The 16,790-nt window shown below is 26.3% G+C and overlaps 4 protein-coding genes across 7 annotated transcripts; all 4 read right to left on the bottom strand.

Annotated features, from left to right (window-relative positions):
* Positions 1–485: 485 nt before the first annotated feature.
* LOC122500296 lies at positions 486–5,884 on the bottom strand. Its single transcript, XM_043609160.1, has 5 exons — positions 5,308–5,884; positions 3,736–3,846; positions 2,903–3,133; positions 2,496–2,756; positions 486–1,724 (listed from the first exon to the last, which is right to left on the bottom strand). The coding sequence occupies exons 1-5, from the start codon at positions 5,401–5,403 to the stop codon at positions 543–545; spliced, it is 1,881 nt and encodes a 626-aa protein (XP_043465095.1). The 5' UTR covers positions 5,404–5,884; the 3' UTR covers positions 486–542.
* LOC122500309 (uncharacterized protein DDB_G0279979-like) lies at positions 5,781–7,933 on the bottom strand. Its single transcript, XM_043609181.1, has 4 exons — positions 7,850–7,933; positions 7,144–7,688; positions 6,292–6,467; positions 5,781–5,922 (listed from the first exon to the last, which is right to left on the bottom strand). The coding sequence occupies exons 1-3, from the start codon at positions 7,931–7,933 to the stop codon at positions 6,314–6,316; spliced, it is 783 nt and encodes a 260-aa protein (XP_043465116.1). The 3' UTR covers positions 5,781–5,922; positions 6,292–6,313.
* Positions 7,550–10,748, bottom strand: LOC122500300. The gene is made up of 3 exons (XM_043609168.1): positions 10,266–10,748; positions 8,416–9,339; positions 7,550–7,688 (listed from the first exon to the last, which is right to left on the bottom strand). Exons 1-2 carry the CDS (start codon positions 10,383–10,385, stop codon positions 8,497–8,499), a joined length of 963 nt encoding a protein of 320 aa, XP_043465103.1. The 5' UTR covers positions 10,386–10,748; the 3' UTR covers positions 7,550–7,688; positions 8,416–8,496.
* LOC122500299 lies at positions 10,740–16,758 on the bottom strand. 4 transcript variants are annotated; one of them, XM_043609165.1, is made up of 2 exons: positions 16,570–16,758; positions 10,740–12,209 (listed from the first exon to the last, which is right to left on the bottom strand). In XM_043609165.1, exon 2 carries the CDS (start codon positions 12,190–12,192, stop codon positions 10,963–10,965), a length of 1,230 nt encoding a protein of 409 aa, XP_043465100.1. In that variant the 5' UTR covers positions 12,193–12,209; positions 16,570–16,758; the 3' UTR covers positions 10,740–10,962. The 4 variants fall into 4 exon arrangements, 3 of the variants coding, with proteins under 3 accessions (XP_043465100.1, XP_043465101.1, XP_043465102.1); XM_043609166.1 differs by lacking the exon at positions 16,570–16,758 and adding an exon at positions 14,244–14,321; XM_043609167.1 differs by lacking the exon at positions 16,570–16,758 and adding an exon at positions 12,494–12,646.
* Positions 16,759–16,790: the final 32 nt, after the last annotated feature.

Here is a 16,790-nt window from a genome sequence, read left to right as displayed (position 1 = left end):
GGGAAAATACTGACATTTCGAAGAGTGATTAGTAAATCAAACAAATTTAAACAAAAAGAGAACAAAGCAAAAATGATACGAAAAGAGCAAAAAAACGAAAAAAGGGAAAACATTGACTAGTTAATTAATAAATCAAACAAAATTAAACTAAAAGAAAACAAAAGCAAAGGTGAAACGAAAAGAGAAAACCAAAGAAAAAAACGACGAAAGGGAAAACATGTTGAATGATGATTAGTAAATCAAACAAAATGAAACAAAAAAAAGAAAAAATCGAAGAAAGGAACGACAAAAGGGAACAAATTTTGAAGAGTGATAATGAATCAAGGAAAATTATACAAAAGAAGAACAAAACAAAGATGAAACGAAAAGAAGAAAAAAACGACAAAAACCATTTTGAAGAGAAGAAAAAATTTGATTAATAAAATCAAAGAAAACTGAACAAAAATTTCCCAAAATTTGAAGACCAATATTAATAAAGTCTAATATTCAACATGGTACCATAATTTATTCCACTAAAATCATCGGTATAAATGACAATATATTCACAATCTTGTGACTTCTGAACTATTCATAGCCCTTAATTTATTATCAGAATGACTAGAGCGACGATGTCTATTCTGTGAATGACCAACAGTTCCCGAATAATTATTCTCATCTTGTCTCTTATGTTTATCGACCTGAACAGCAATAAATCTCGTTCCAGGACCGTCTAAGCATTCACAACTGACACTCGAACCTTCCAATTCGCCCTGATATGGCGATGGAATCAATAGGCTTTCCGTGGATTTTGTCGGTTGAAAACAACGATTAGAACTCGAATAAACAGTTGTAGTCGATGTTCCCGTCGATCTTCGTTGTGTTGAACCACTTGTTGGGGTTTTTGTTCGATGTGAACCTTTTCCAGGCCTTTCAGCGCTGTGCGTCTTCACCGATGCAGTATCAAGATAACCATAACCAAACCCATAACCACCGAATGCTTTTGTCGTCAAATTATCCCAGGATTTTGGTTTTGCATACTGCAAGCAATTTGATTGTCTAGGATGATGATTTGGGTCCCAATAGAGAGTGTCGGTACTCAGAGATGTGGAGCATGAAGCGGCACTCTCAACAGTGGTGGAAATTTCACTGCTTGTTATTGAATGTAAACTATGACCCGAGGCACGAGAGTAATTGTGCGATTGTTGCTCACGATGATGATGGTGATGGTGATGATGATCCGTTTGTTGATGTTGATGTTTTTGGTGCTTCTGTTGCTGTTGTTGTTGTTGTTGCTGCTGCTGCTGTTGTTGATGGAGATTTTGCTCGTGTCTCGCTCTTCGTTGTTTCTCTCGACGTCTTCTACTTGGGACACAATTTGGATCACAGCAGGGACTCGCCAAATCGTAGGCGTCTAAACTTCCACCATCCGATGTGTCACGACGACGAGAAGCGCTGATGCACGCCACACACAAATTGTGTGCAGTATGCGATGAGGAATGAAGCGTTTGTGTTTGATTTTCATTATTTGAATTGCAATTTTGTTGGCTACCTTTGTGTGATTTTGATTTCGCTGGCGTTCCAAGGAGACCGTTCGATTGATGATAGCTATGACGAGATGATGTGCCTGACGTTTCGCTTGGGATTTTCGATAGAAAATGATGATGATCGCTTCGTGAACGTGGTGGGCCAACTGCTACCAAACACGCGGCACTTCTTGGTATTAGGAATGGTCGACCGTCAGCGTACTGGAATTCAAACAATTTAATTTTTCTTTCTGTTTACTAAACAATTAATAAAAAAAATTTAACAAATTTTTCATTCTCTTTACAAACGAATTAATAAACAGTTAATAAATCAGGGTTGCCACGTTTTTACTCATTTGAAATACCCTGACTTTTCCAGGTTAAAAAACAAAATTTTTCCAGATTCTTAAAACTATATTTATTTTTTACAAAAAAAATTCAATTAAACTTTTTCAAAAAAATTTGTTCTATAAAATTTATAATTAAAATTATGAAACCTTTTCAAAATTCAATTATTTCTAAAAAAAATTCACGCTATAAGACTTTTAATATTTAATTGTCTAAAATTTTAACTGAAATTCATTTTTAAATAAATTTTTATTGGAAAATTCAATTATTTAAATACTAAAATAGATAATTTATTGAATAATTGAATGTTTCTCAAAAAATTGAATTTTAATAAAGAATATTATTAAAAAATTTTTAATTATTAAATTCTTTTGACGAATTTTTATACAATAGACACAAAAATTCAGAATTTTCTTATGAATTCTAGAAACGAAATATTCTTCCAATATAATAAACCCAATAAGTTTAGAAAACAACAATTTTCCAGGATTGCGATCAAAATTCCCTGAAATTTCCAGGTTTTCTAGGTTGCGTGGCAACCCTGTAAATAGTTATTTGAATCAGACTGATCGTGAAGCAAATTCGAGGCGTTTGATATCGTTTTGTTCAAATTCAGTATAAATAGATAAAGTCATAAAAATTTACCACAGAATATAAAAGTAAATGTTCGGTGGAACTCGCAGGACGACAGCATTGAACAGTAGAAGGATTCAAAATCGAAGGCTGCGATGGCTGATTGGAATTGTTTGAGGAAATATTATTAGGCGTTCGTTTACGAGCTGGTAGTGAATGTGTTTTCCAACGGCCCATCAAAATTGATCGTTCCCTTTCGCAAAGTCGTTCCAATTCATTGAGACGAGACTGCAGGGCTTGTTGCAATTTTATGTAACGCATGTGCAATCCGACCTGAAATTGAAAAAGAAATTTTCACAAATGTTTGGAACAGAAAAAAGAAATTTTCATAAATATCTCTAAAAAAAAGACACTTTCAAAAAGAAAAAGAAGTGAATTAGAATTAAAATTCATGAACAAAAAAATTGAAATATTTGCACCTTTTTGAGACAATCTTCAAACGATACAACCATTCGCATTCTCGAGTCGCAATTTTTTATAAAATTAACCAAAGTCTCGTGATCAGCCCGATCCATTTCTTGGCCATTTATGGAAACAATTACATCGCCAACTCTCATCCCAGCTTTAGATGCAGGTCCATCGCTTTCGACGTAATCCACATAAGTCACCATTTCCACTTCCTGCTCTCTTTTGTACTGAATTCCATAACTCTGTCAAAAAAAGAAAGAAATTTAAATTAAATTGAAGAAACATTTCTCTTTGCCTTAAAGTTACAAAATTTCTATTCCAACTTATTGAGTTTTTTTAATGCAAATATTTCTGTACCAATTCTAAATTATATTTCTTACAAAAAAAAAGAAATTTAAATCTAATAAAGAATAATTTCTATTTGCCTTAAAATTACAAATTTCTAATCCAATTCATTGAGTTTTGAAAACAATTACATAAAAATTACAAATTATAATTCTTAAACATTATAAAATACATTTACAACTCATAATTAATTAACTTAAATATTAATAAATTAACTTAAATTAATAAATTAACTTAAAAATCCATTAATTAATTTAAAAATTAATTAATGAACTAAAATATGCAAAAGTATTTGAAAATATATGTAAATGTACAAAAAATATATGAAAATTATAAACTTTATAAAATTTGTACTGTAATTTAATAAATTTTTAATTAAAGTGAAATAAATATTTTATAAAATAATAAAAGGTAAATACAAATTGAGAAGCAGTAGTATTTTCTTTCTAATAGTGCATTCAAACAAGAAACAAATGAAATATGAGAAAAATTATAATACCTGTAATGTGAAACCATACGAGCCATTTTTTTTCTCAACAATAATTGTGCGACGTCGACGATTTTCGTCTGAACGATTTGCTCTTTCGGATTTCGTTCTCTCCAGAACAGCCTGAAAAACAATGTTTCTTAGTTAATTAACACATTTTAAATATTTACAAAAAAAATTCATTTACAACCAAAAATAAAAAAAAATTCGTTAATAAATTTAAAAAGCAATAAATTCTGTGCCATTTAATGAATTTGTAGTAAATATTATTGAAAATAATTTAGAAAAGATAAATTCGATATTAGTTATTAACTGAAAAAAATTAAAATTATAATGTTTTAAGTAGATTTAATTTCAAATTAAAATTATATAATTTTTGCTTTCGAATTGAAATTCCACAATTAAATTTATTTTCAAAATAAAATTTTCAAATTAATTTTAATTTCAAACAAAAATTTAATAATTAAAAATTCTGTTTCAAATCAAAATTTTACAATATTAAAATTAATCTCAAAATTAAAGTTTTATATTTTTTAGTTTCCAATAAAAATTCTACAATTAAATTTACTTCCAAGTTAAAATTCTGTAATTAAATTTGATTAAAAATCAAAATTCTTTAATTAAAATTATTTTCAAAATAAAATTCTGCAATTAAATTCAATTTCCAATTAAAATTTCATAATTGAATTTAATATTTAATTTCAAATAAAAATTCCATAATTAAAATTCAATTTTAAATTGGAATTCCACAATTAAATTTAATTTCAAATTAAAATTCCATAATTAAATTTAATTTCAAATTAAAATTCCATATGTAATTAAAATTCAATTTAAAATTTAAATTCTATAATTGAATTTAATTTCAAATAAAAATTTTATAATTAAAATTCAATTCCAAGTCAAAATTCTACATTTAAATTCAATTTCTAATTAAAATTCCATAATTGAATTTAATATTTAATTTCAAATAAAAATTCCATAATTTAAATTCAATTTCAAATTAAAATTCTATAATTGAATTTAATTTCATATAAACATTTCATAATTAAAATTCAATTTGAAGTCAAAATTCTACCATTAAAATTATACTTTAAAATTAAATTCTATACAATTAAATTTAATTTGAAACCTAAAATCTAAAATCCAAAATTTAATTTAATTTCAAATACAAATTTCATAATTAAAATTCAATTTCAAATTAAACTTCTACAATTGAACTTAATCTCAAAATGAAAATTTTCTAATTTTTACTTTCGAATTAAAATTCCAGAATTAAATTAAATTTCTAACTGAAATTTTCTAATTAAAACTTCATAATTAAATTTAATTTCAATAATTTAAATTCTACAATTAAATTTAATTTCGAAATCAAAATTTTATAATTTTTACGTTCAAATTAAAATTCTACAATTAAATTTATTTTCAAATTAAAATTTCACATTTCAATTTAAATTCAAATAAAAATTTTCCAATTAAATATGAATTTCAAATTAAAATTCTAAAATGAAAATTCCAAAATTAAATTCAACACCAAAAATCTCAAAATACGAAAATGATGTAAGAAAAGAAAAAAAGGTTTATTACACATTCAACAACGCCACTCCAATCCTCTTCATCGCTATTATCAATGCCGGTACGGTGTGTAGATTTCACGTCTGTATTTTGGGGTGAGTTATTCATGATTGCAATCTTCTGTTTCTTAATAAATGGGAGAAAAAAAAACTATTTGGTTGGGTGGGAGGAAAAGATCAATTCGATGAGATAAATGAAATGGTTATCATTCTGACTGGTAGAAAAATTGGGAGTTAGACACACTCACAAGTATAAAAAACACTAATTCAACGATGGAAAAAAGGAAATATATAATCCTTGCTACATGATTGCTGACGTCCTAGAGAGAAGATTCACCCTGAACCAACGCAGGCGCCAGAATATCGGCCTTACCACCCCCAATGTGTATTCCGATAAGGGGGTTGGATAGAAAGAGAGTCGGCGCAATGTGTGGGATCCACGTCCTTTACAATATTCCACTTCCTCTCTCTCACTATACATACGGTGAATGACCTACGGTGACAAGAATAACAACTTTCACCCCCTTTTCTTATATATATTTTCTTTAGGGCATACTCTTCTTTAATTTTCATTTCTCTCAAACCTCCCACACACTCGCACGTTAATTGAATTAGAGGTGATGCGAATCTGAAAAAAAAAACCATTTTATTATTACCCATTTTTTTCTTATTACTGAAAATTGACTCTAAATTAAAATTTACTTAATGATTTGGAATTTTTTGTTAACTAAACGAAGAAATCATTTTGAAAATTAATAATTCAAAGATTACTAAAGTAAAATAATAATAATATTAACATAAAAAAATTCGATTAAATTAAAAACAAATCTGAAATATAAATCAGTCAATAAAAATTTAAAAATAATAGATTAAAAAATTATCGTATCAAATTAAAATATAAAATATTGTACAATGTAAAATATAAAATATTCAATCTTGTAAAATGTTAATTTTAATTGCATTTTTAAAGTAAATTTTTGAAAATTGTCATTATTACCTCCATTAGTTTCATGTTTTTCTTATTTCCTTTTTGCTTTAGCCTTTGCTTTCTTCTTTTTCTTCTTCTTTTTTTCTTTTCCTTTTCCTTCATTTTTTTCAACAGCTGGAGGATCGAATTCTTCTATTTTTAAAGGAGGAAGCGGCGGCGGTGGTGGTTTTGGTACAGTGTCTTTTCTTAGAATTTAAAAAAATTAAAAGCAATTATTTTCTCCAGACAATATTGATTTAAACTGCATTTGAATATTTTTTCCGAGCATAAAAGACGCAATATTGTATTTTTAACAAAAAGGTCAGACTATTTATAATTTATAATTTTAAATAATGTTTTTATCAAATACTTTAGGTATTTAATTACCAGACAAATAATCAAAATATTCATTAAAGTCCCTAAAGCTTGAAACATTCAAATGAACGACAATATTTTCATTATTTCTCTCAATTTGAGTTTTATTAAAAACTTTTGTTTTCAAAAATTTTAATGAAATTGAATTATCTTCACAAATAGACAATTCTTCGGAAGAATTCAATTACTATTACGGTCTTTAATTTTTTTTTTCATAAATTAAAAAAATGGAAAAAATTGAAATTTTTGGTCAATCATCAGACGAGGGAAATAAATAGTAGATATTAATAATAAATAATAGAAATAAATAGATAAACAAATAAATAAATAAATAAATAGGTAAATAAAAATGCGTGAAAAATTGTTAATTGAAAAAAAAATTTCGTTCATTTGAGCGTTGAAAAGTTTAGAACTATTAATAATTATAATTAAAGTAATAATAATAATAATAATAATAATAATAATAGTAACAGTAATAATAATTAACATAAATAATTTTTAATTTACTTGAAGCATAGTTGAACGTCCTGCAACAATTTTCCATAAGTGACTTGAAGCCAAATGTTCGTTTGTGTTTTTGGCTTTGGATAGAAACCGTGAATTGAACAAAAAGCTTCATCCTCACGTGCTTCTTTCTCTTCAAGTTTTTTATTCCAACATTCTTCCCAATTTTTTTCTCTTATTTCTCTTTCTTTTTCACGTTTCTCCGCATTGTTATCATCATTTTTTTCCTGCTCATTATTGTCCGATTCTTTTTTTTCTATTTTCTTCTTCTCCTTCTTTTTCTCCTTTTTCTTTGTTCCCTTTTTACCAGCTTGCTTTATTATCTTTACATCATTAAAATCAACATCTCTAACGTCAATTCTCCGGGTCGATTCTTTTTTCTCAATTATCTCAGGAAGTTGCAGCTGCGTGTGAATATTACTGACAAATAATGTCAATATTGAATTGGACAGATAAGATATTGCGTGAACGAAAATTTCTTGCCATTCAATTGCCACTGTTATTTGACCAGAAATAATGGTAGCCAATGATACGTATGCTTTCAGAATCTGTAAAAAAAAAGAAATTGCAACCTTATTAGAATTTTTAATATTTTGTTTTTGACTTCAAATTCAAATTAAGTATTCATTTTTTATTTCAAATTAAGTGAAAAAATAATTTAAGAGTTTATTTTTTATTAATTATAATAATAAAAATGAAACTAAATTACTTCATTATGTTCGAATTGAGAAAAGAGTTTATAAGTCGATTGTAAATCGAACAGAAGATTGTCTAGTTCCATTGAAATTGACATTTTCCAGAAATTCCAAAAATTATTGACCGAAAAATATTATTTTACGAATTTTGAATTTAGACTGATTTTGACATTTGGATTCGTTTCGATTAAAAATTCATTTTTGTTCGATCGTCTTTTGTTTCAGAGTCGAAATCTACAACGGAAAATTTTTTGAAATAGAAATTAATTTTTCCCTGTATTTAATTTTCATAAATACTAAACAATTTTCTTTTCATTTCGTTATTATTACTTTAAATAACAAACTAAAGAAATAAAATTTAAATATTAGCGAAATGAATAATAAAGAAATTTTAAATATTTATCCGAAATATTATCAATGCGGAAAATATTTCTTATCCTCGAGAGGAAAAACTCTTTGAGAGAAAAAATTTTCCCTCTCGAGGATAAAAACATTTTTCTTAAAAAGACAAATTTTTTCTTTCAAAATTAAAAAAAATAGGAGAATTAAAATATCAGTAAATCTTTTCACTGAAACGTACATTTTGTATATTCAATTGAAGATTATCAGTTCATTTATTGAAAGACAACAAAGAAAACCGGTTGATATTATCAAAAATGATTTATGATTTCGAACTGCAGCCGCATTGTTTTTCCGTTTTTATTCGACAGCCGCATTTACGACTATTTGACTGATTTCCATTTCCCCCATAACCAGACATCGAAAAAGGTCTTCCTCTTCTTTCTGAAATTGTCGGAAAATTCTCCATAAAACACACGTTTCCAGGCGATGAATATTCTTCCGCCTTATGATTCATTCTCGATTTCAGCGATGATTTTAAATTAATCGGCGACGATGGCGGCGGTGCTGGACAATGATTTTCTCCATCTGAAAAATTCTTCTCTCTACAAACTCTTTCCTTATGGAGAGCATTTGTCTCTTTAAAAACACAATTTGTCGTGGGCAATTTTTTCTCAGATGGAATTTTCTTGCACTGTATCACTGGACTGTTAAGTTCGCCCTTGAATAGAAATGGTTGTCGATTACGTGGAATTTGAAATTGCGTTATAATTTTCTTTCCAAAACAGGAAATTCTCATGAAAACTTGAACCTCGCCGACTGCTTGGCCAGTGGCTGTGGTGATTTTGTAAATTTCCTTGCTTGTCGTCGAGGGCGATGATGATGACGTTTTGAAAATTCGTTTTCGTAAAACGGTGTTAATAAAATCCTTCGCTTGGATTTGATGACTTCCTATTAGCATCACATCCGGCAGGACACCCGGTGGTAGTTTTTTATAAACCGTCATTGTAATTGGAAAGGATGTGAGTGGCTTTTCCAAAACCATTGTCGGCAGGGCAAATAGACAGGATTTTCCTTTATTGAATACTTGAGAGTCCGAATTTTCGCAGGAGCAGTCCTTTGAGTTTGCCGTCTGTTCAATGTTCACTGGTGGTAGACTCAAAATCTGAAAAATATCAAAAAGAAAGAGAAATAAGCGAAAGAATAGAAAAAAAGAAATAAAAATTCATTTCATGAAGTATGTAAATTATTTTCTAAAAATAAGTGATAGAAAAAAAATTAGAATTAATACCATTATAAAAACAATTATCTAATTGTTATTCAATCAATAATTTTAATTAATTGAATTCAATTATTTTTATAAATAATAAATTTTTTTCACAGATAGGAACTATTTTCTAAAAATGTCTCAACAAGTTTAATTATTTTTTAAAAATTTGAAAGAAATTCTTCGAAAGAAATCAATTACCTTAAAAGAATTTAATCAAATTCTTGGCAAGAATTCAATTATCTTTATTGAATAATAAACTTGTTTGCCGAAATTCAATTATTTTCAAAAATTTTAATCAAATTCTTGTCAAGAATTTAATTATCTTTAAAAAAAATAAAATTTTACGTCAAAATTCAATTTTCAAAAGTTATAATAAAATTCTCCCCAAAATTCTTCCCAGAAATTAAATTATTTATTTATTTTCATAAATTTTAATAAGATTCTTTGCCGGAATTCAATTATTTTTAATACAATTTTAATAAAATTTTTCTAAAGAATTCAATTATTTTGAATACAATTTTAATTAAATCCTCAAGAGAATTTAATTATTATCAACAAATTTTTTTTATTTTTAAAAATTTTAATAAAATTCTCCTATAAGAATTCAATTATTTTGAATGAAATTTTAATTAAATTCCTCGAGAGAATTTAGAGGAGGATTTAATTAAATTTAATTAAAAATTAGAGGATGTAATTTAGAGGAATTAATTAATAATTTAAATTAATAAATTTTGAAAATTAATTTTTTTTTATATTTCTAATATTCTAATATTTTTAAATATTCGATAATTTAATTAAATTTTTTGATTTAAAAAATTTACTTGAAATGACACGCAAGTTGTTGCAGGAAGCAATTGATTATGCATGGCTTGAACCAAAGGAATGTTTACTTTGCTGACGAGAAATTCAATTAAAAACAATTCCTGCTCCGAGTCACTCATTCTGTCTTCACTGTTGTACACTAAAAATTTTAATTACACAATTCTACACCTTTAATTACTCATTCTGTCGTTTAAAAATTTTCCCTTTTCTCGAATTTTCATTCAGGATTTGCAACATTTTTTCTTCTAAATTATAAATTAAAAAATTTTCCTTTTTCATTAGTAAATTTCATAACCTGAAGAATCTGAAGGAGAGTCAAAATAAAATTCTCGATTGTTTTGTTTCATTTCTCCCTCGAACGATTTTCATTATTTTTTTTTTGCTTACGATCAAAAATTTATCTCTTCGTCTCTTTTTTTATTTTATCTCTTGTAATTATTTCTTTTATTAGTTATTATTTTTTTCTATCCCAATTATGTTATTTTTAATATTCAAATTGTGAGAAATATTAGAAAAGATTTTTTCTTCGTTTTTCTGTCCAAATTGTGAAAAATGTTAGAAAAGAATTATTCCTTCTTTTTTTTTATCCAAATCGTACGTTATTTCTAATATTCAAATTGTGAAAAAATATTAGTGAAGAATTATTTCTCCCTTTTCTTCTTTTTTCTATCCAAATTATGAAAAAATAGAAAAGAATTATTTCTTCTTTTTCTTCTTTTTGGGAGTTTTGACTTTTTTCGGAGCCGACGACGTTTCTTCCTCGGTCTGCGCCTCACGTGTCTCGACTCTAACCGGAGGACCTCTCTCTGGACCTTTTGGGGTTTTCATCTCAAGTTGAAGATCCGACTTCTCATTGGGACCAACGAGGCCCTTTTTACCAATTCTCAGAATAAATATATCATGATCGGGATCACAATTATTCGTTGCATCAGATTCGGGAGCAACGGTAACTGTCGGTTGCTTATTACCATCGCCAACGTCCAAAAGACCAGAAACCTTTAAAACCACAGCTTTTCCACAAGGTTGACTTGGTCCCCTACTCGACTGAATGGGACCAATTTGTTTCCTAGAATTATCTTTATTGCAATTCGCTGCATCGTCATTTCCTGTAATTTTCGTCTGCATTGAAGAAGCTCCCGATGATTTTGTCGTGACCGCAAAATTTAAACCACAAGGCGCGCACAAATGGCGATTTTGAAACGATGCTTTTGATGAACTGGTCTCGGAATTTTCACAAATATCAATTTCCCTCGAGTCAATAATTCGACATTTATACGATAAACTCTTATCATTGATTTTATTTCCCTTGAAGACAAATGATTTCTCCCCCGTTGTTGGCGCTTCAAATTCAGTTGTAATACTCTGTCCATAGGATGATAGTCGAATGAAAACTTTAATCCCACCAATTGTTTCGTCTTTGAAAAAAAGAGGAATTTCATTTTCGAAAATTTGCGGCGGTGGTACGCCAACGTGCCAACAGTTAAACATTTCTTTTCGCAACGCTGCAAATTGCTTTGTCATATCAATTTCACCTTCACCAATGAATACATCAGGTTTTATTTGCTCAGGCATTTTTTTTCTCACATTCAATTTGATTTTAAATTCAGACATTTTTTTTGCCACCACATTTTGTCCAACTGAAAACATAACTGAACGTCCAGCATAAAAATATTCAACATCATCGGATATTCCAATTTGTGGCTCGAACATTAAATTAACTGGTGTTATTTCAAGATCGTTGTCCTTAAAATCAAGGAAATGAAAGTTGACACAAGTCGGTACAAAGAACATTTGGTTTAATTTTGCCAGACGCTCCCCTCGAATTTCATAAATATAAAACTCGAGGAGAAAGAGAAATTGTTCCTTAAATTCCGGTGGCGGTGATTGTTTCTCCCCAAAGACAGGTGTTGGTTTTATTAGAGACATTTTTTTTTATCCTCAATCTAGAAAAAAAATCTAAAATTAGATTTTCATTTCCGGCTAATTTTTTTTTTTTTATTCTTCTTCCTCACTTCTCGAAGAACGAAGAAAGATAAGATTAGAGATGTCTGGGAAAAAGGAACTTGTGTAATTTAGATTAATTTCAAAACAGATACTTTTTTTTTGATAAATTTTAGGTTTCACTCGAGTGAAGTTGGAAAAGACGTTATTCAATTTTTTCATTATTTAAAAAATATAGTGCATATGTTGTTATAATATTGTGTGAATAATATGAATTATTACTCACAAAGGTTATTGACTCCAATCGTATTAAGTGGGATTTTGTTTGACTAAATTGTTTCAACACGTGTCAATCAAATTTCAAATCGGAGTTAATGACAGTAAAAAAGAGCAAATAAGAGATAATTGAGACAATTTCCCAGCATTATTTTAATTTGTATAGAATATTTCAAATATTCTTTTTTTAAGCACAATTATATTTTTTATAAAGGAAAAATTTCGATAGAAAAAATAATTTCCATAAAAAAATAAATAAAGAAAATATTATCATAAGAAAAAGATTTTCAAAAAGAAAATTTTTCCATAAAGAAATTATTTTCATTAAAAAGATATTTCCATAAAGTAAAGATCTCAATAAAGAAACAATTTTCATGAAGAAAAGATTTCCTTAAAAGAAAAAATTGTTTTTTCCATAAGGAAGACACTTTTTTTCTCTGTAAAAAAATAAATAAAAAGAAATTTAAGGCCTCGAATCAACTTTATTTTAAAAAATGTCGCTTTAGTCAAAATTCATTGCCAAGAATTCAATTATCTTTAAGAACCAAATTCTTCGCAGGAAATCAATTACTTTTAAAAAATTTTATAAAATTTCTCCAAAAAGATTGAATTATTTTTAAAAAAATTTAATAAATTTCTCGACAAGATTCAATTGTTTTTAAAAAATTTAAAGAAAGTCTTCGAAAGAATTCAATTATTTTCATAAAATATAAAAATAATTAAAATAAAATTCTTGGAAAAATTGAATTGTTTTCATAAAATAAAAAATTATTACTATAAAATTCTTAGAAAGAATTCAATTATTTTCAAAAAATTATGATAAAAGTGTTGTCAAGAATTCAATTATCTTTATAAACAATAAAATTCTTAGCAGGAATTCAATTATTTTCAATGCAATTGCAATTAAATTTCACTAAAAAATTCAATTATTTAAAAAATAATTAACATTAAATTTTGCGCAGACAATCAATTACTTTGAATACAATTTTAATTAAATTCCTCAAAAGAATTAAACTGTTTTCAAAAATTTTAATATTTAAATTTATTTATTTCATAATGAAAATATTTCCATATATAAAAAATTGTTTAAAATAAATTTTTTAAAAATATTTTAAAATAATTTTTGAAAGATAAAAATTTTTCAATGATATACAATTAAAAAATTTCCAAATATAATTGAAATTTCGAAAAATTTCGAGAATTTAATTAGAAAAATTATTCAAACCTAATTTTCGAAAGATTTGTCTATAGTTAAACTTTTCACACGATAATAATCAAAATAAGTTGTACTTTATACCAAAAAATGTGATATTTTCTTTGTAATCTTTGGAAGAAAAGTAAAAAAAAGTTAACGTACATTTTGAAAATAAGACGAAAAGAGTTGCATTTTTTGAAAATGGTGAAAAAATCTCGAAAAAGCCTATCCCGAGCTTGAAATTTCATAAAGTAATAAAAATTTTGAAATCGTTTCAATTATTATCAAGTGGAAAAACTATCGTAGACTTTGATTCAATATTTATACGAGATTAAAATTACACGATTCTCATTTTCCTGATTTCGATCATTTTTCTCTTCCTTAAATTCTTAATGCCACGTGTGGCTTATCATCTAGAATATTTCGGAAAGAATTTTATTCGTTTCTTTGAAAGTCCGTCACGTTCTATTAATCTCATGAGGGCGTTTTTTATTTAACACAACTTTTCAACCCAGTTTCTTGAACCTTCACCTCTTCATTACGACATCAACATTAAGTCACCTACTTTTCTGTTCTAGCGGAATTTTCTCAGCTTTTTTTCCTCTTTCTAAACATGGACCTATTCTCGTTCCTTCAAAAAAAAAGAGAAGTGTTAAATTAAAATTTTTGTTAATAAACATCTTCAATGTATATTAAGAGGAAAAATCAGAATGAAAAACAAATCCGTGGGGAAGTTTTTTAAAATCAACTACAGTAGTTTTAAATTTTGTTCTAATAATTTATTGTCTCTGCAAGCGAATCATAGAAAGTGGTTGATATTTAAAATTTCTAAATAGGAAATGTGAATGAACTTTAATAAATGTAATTAAGAACAATTTTAATCTCTCACGAAATTTAATTGCATTAAAATTGATTTGTTCGAAATTTGAAAAAGAAAAATTGAATATGATAAGAAAAGATATATTTTAATAGAGTTTATTTTTAGTCCAGTTGATATGGAATTGATTGAAAAAATTAATCATAATCTACAAAGAAAGAGTTAAAAGATTAAGTACCGATCAAAGGTAAAAGGAAGAAAATAAAATCTCAAATCTTGTACAAGATAATTACTTATTAAAATAATTAAAATCGAAGAAAAAAATGATAGAAAAGTAATGCAAAATTATTGTAGTAATAAAATTTTTATTTTAAAGAAGGAGAAAATAAAATTAGTTCATTTGGATTTTTTCGTTGAGAACTTTAGAAAGATGAAAAAAAATCGAAATTATCAATAATTAAGAGTATAGATAATAAATATTAAAAATTAATTAATAATATTAATATTATTAATATTAATAAATAGTAATTATCATCGAGAATTATTGATATTAGTGAATATTTTAATTTTCAGTCTCCCAAAAGTGTTTCGACCTTGTACTTGGAAATTATTTTCGGAACATATGCGGGTTATTTAATTAACGAAATCCGATCCTTTAAGAAGCAGGAGAATAAATTCGCTTTTGATATTGTCTGGGAAATTAATCGTTCTCAATTAAAATAAAATGGATCTTGACATTGCTCCTCTAATGTCAAGGCTTGGGACATCGTTCTAGGTCACTATGAGAAAACGTGTTCTGTTTAAAGAACCGAAGCTTTCATTGTTATTTCGTAATTGAATATAATCTAATATTATAACCAATTTTTGAGATCAAAGAACGTGCGAAAATTGCCGTGCGAAGAATTAATCGAATCTTTTCCTATTCAAATCTAAATGTTCTGAAACAAAAGAATTATTGTCAGAAATTATTATTTATTATTATTATTTACTATTATTAATATTTTTATTCTTCTTATTATTATTATTATCTTTAGATTATTAATTAGAGAGTTTATTTTGTATTATTTATTTCTATTTTTATTTTTCATATTATATTTATTATTCTATTATTTAGAGGAATTGTTATTATTGTTGATAAAAATTCTATTTCAAGAGAAATTAAAAAATAATGTTTCAAAAATAAAATAAATAATAAATAAATAAAAAATGAATAATAAAATAATAAAATCTGTAGAAAATGCTTCAATTATCCACTCGAATATTAATTAAATACAAAAGTATTTCACTGTCAATTTTCTAGTGAAAAAAATTTGATATCTAGAACACGTGGATCTTTAAAGTATAAATATTTTTTTTACGTCTTAAAAATCTTTACGTCTTTGATAATTTAGTGCTGAGAATAAAAAAAAACTAGGTATCTGCGTTTAGATCATATTTCATGGATAAAAATTCCTTCTGCTCTATACATTAATTGTAAAATATCAAAATAACAAAAATAATTATTTAATTATTTGTTAAATATTATCTACGAGCCAAAATAATAACTTTAATAAATAATAATAAATTTTGGAAATAGGTTAATTAGAAATAAATACAACAAACAATAATGTCTATTATATTCATTATCTTTCTAATTATAGAAAGATTTAATAAAAAAAAATCACTGTGCAATTAACAATAGATTATAAAGAATAATCACAATAGAACGTACTTTTTTTCGACAAACAAATTGTTAAATCATAAAAGAGCGATTACTTTGAGATTAAATGTTTGTCATGAATAAGGAATATACGACTAATAAATTAAATATAATTATTATATAATTATTATGAAATATATCTATTTTTTAATATATAATAAATGTATATTAAATTGTATTTTGGTGTTTCATTATATGGGAAATAAAAACAAACGTTTGAAGTGAAAAACAATACCAACAATACTTTAAAATAAAGGACTGACAATTCTTCGACATAACCTCAAATTTTTGCATAATCAATTCAGAATTATAAACAATAAAATTACGCGATTAAATTTCAATTCAAATGCAATGTAATAGAAAGTATAAACTTACATTTTGTGAATAAAGTAAATTCCATTTAACCGGTTTGTAAACACGTGACAATTTGCATTCTTCATTTTAAAAGTACTAAACATGGTTCGAATATTCATTTTTTGTATAATGGACCTTGCACAATATTAGCGTTCGTTCGATAATTCAAAATACACTTTTAAACTATATTTTTTGTGAAAAAAAAATGATTGTAACACTAAATTCAACGAGGAAAAGTCGAG

Source organism: Leptopilina heterotoma, unplaced genomic scaffold, assembly GCF_015476425.1.
Source record: "Leptopilina heterotoma isolate Lh14 unplaced genomic scaffold, ASM1547642v1 Lhet_183, whole genome shotgun sequence".
NCBI classification, from domain to species: Eukaryota; Metazoa; Arthropoda; class Insecta; order Hymenoptera; family Figitidae; genus Leptopilina; species Leptopilina heterotoma.
This window is presented reverse-complemented; position numbering and strand designations above follow the sequence as displayed.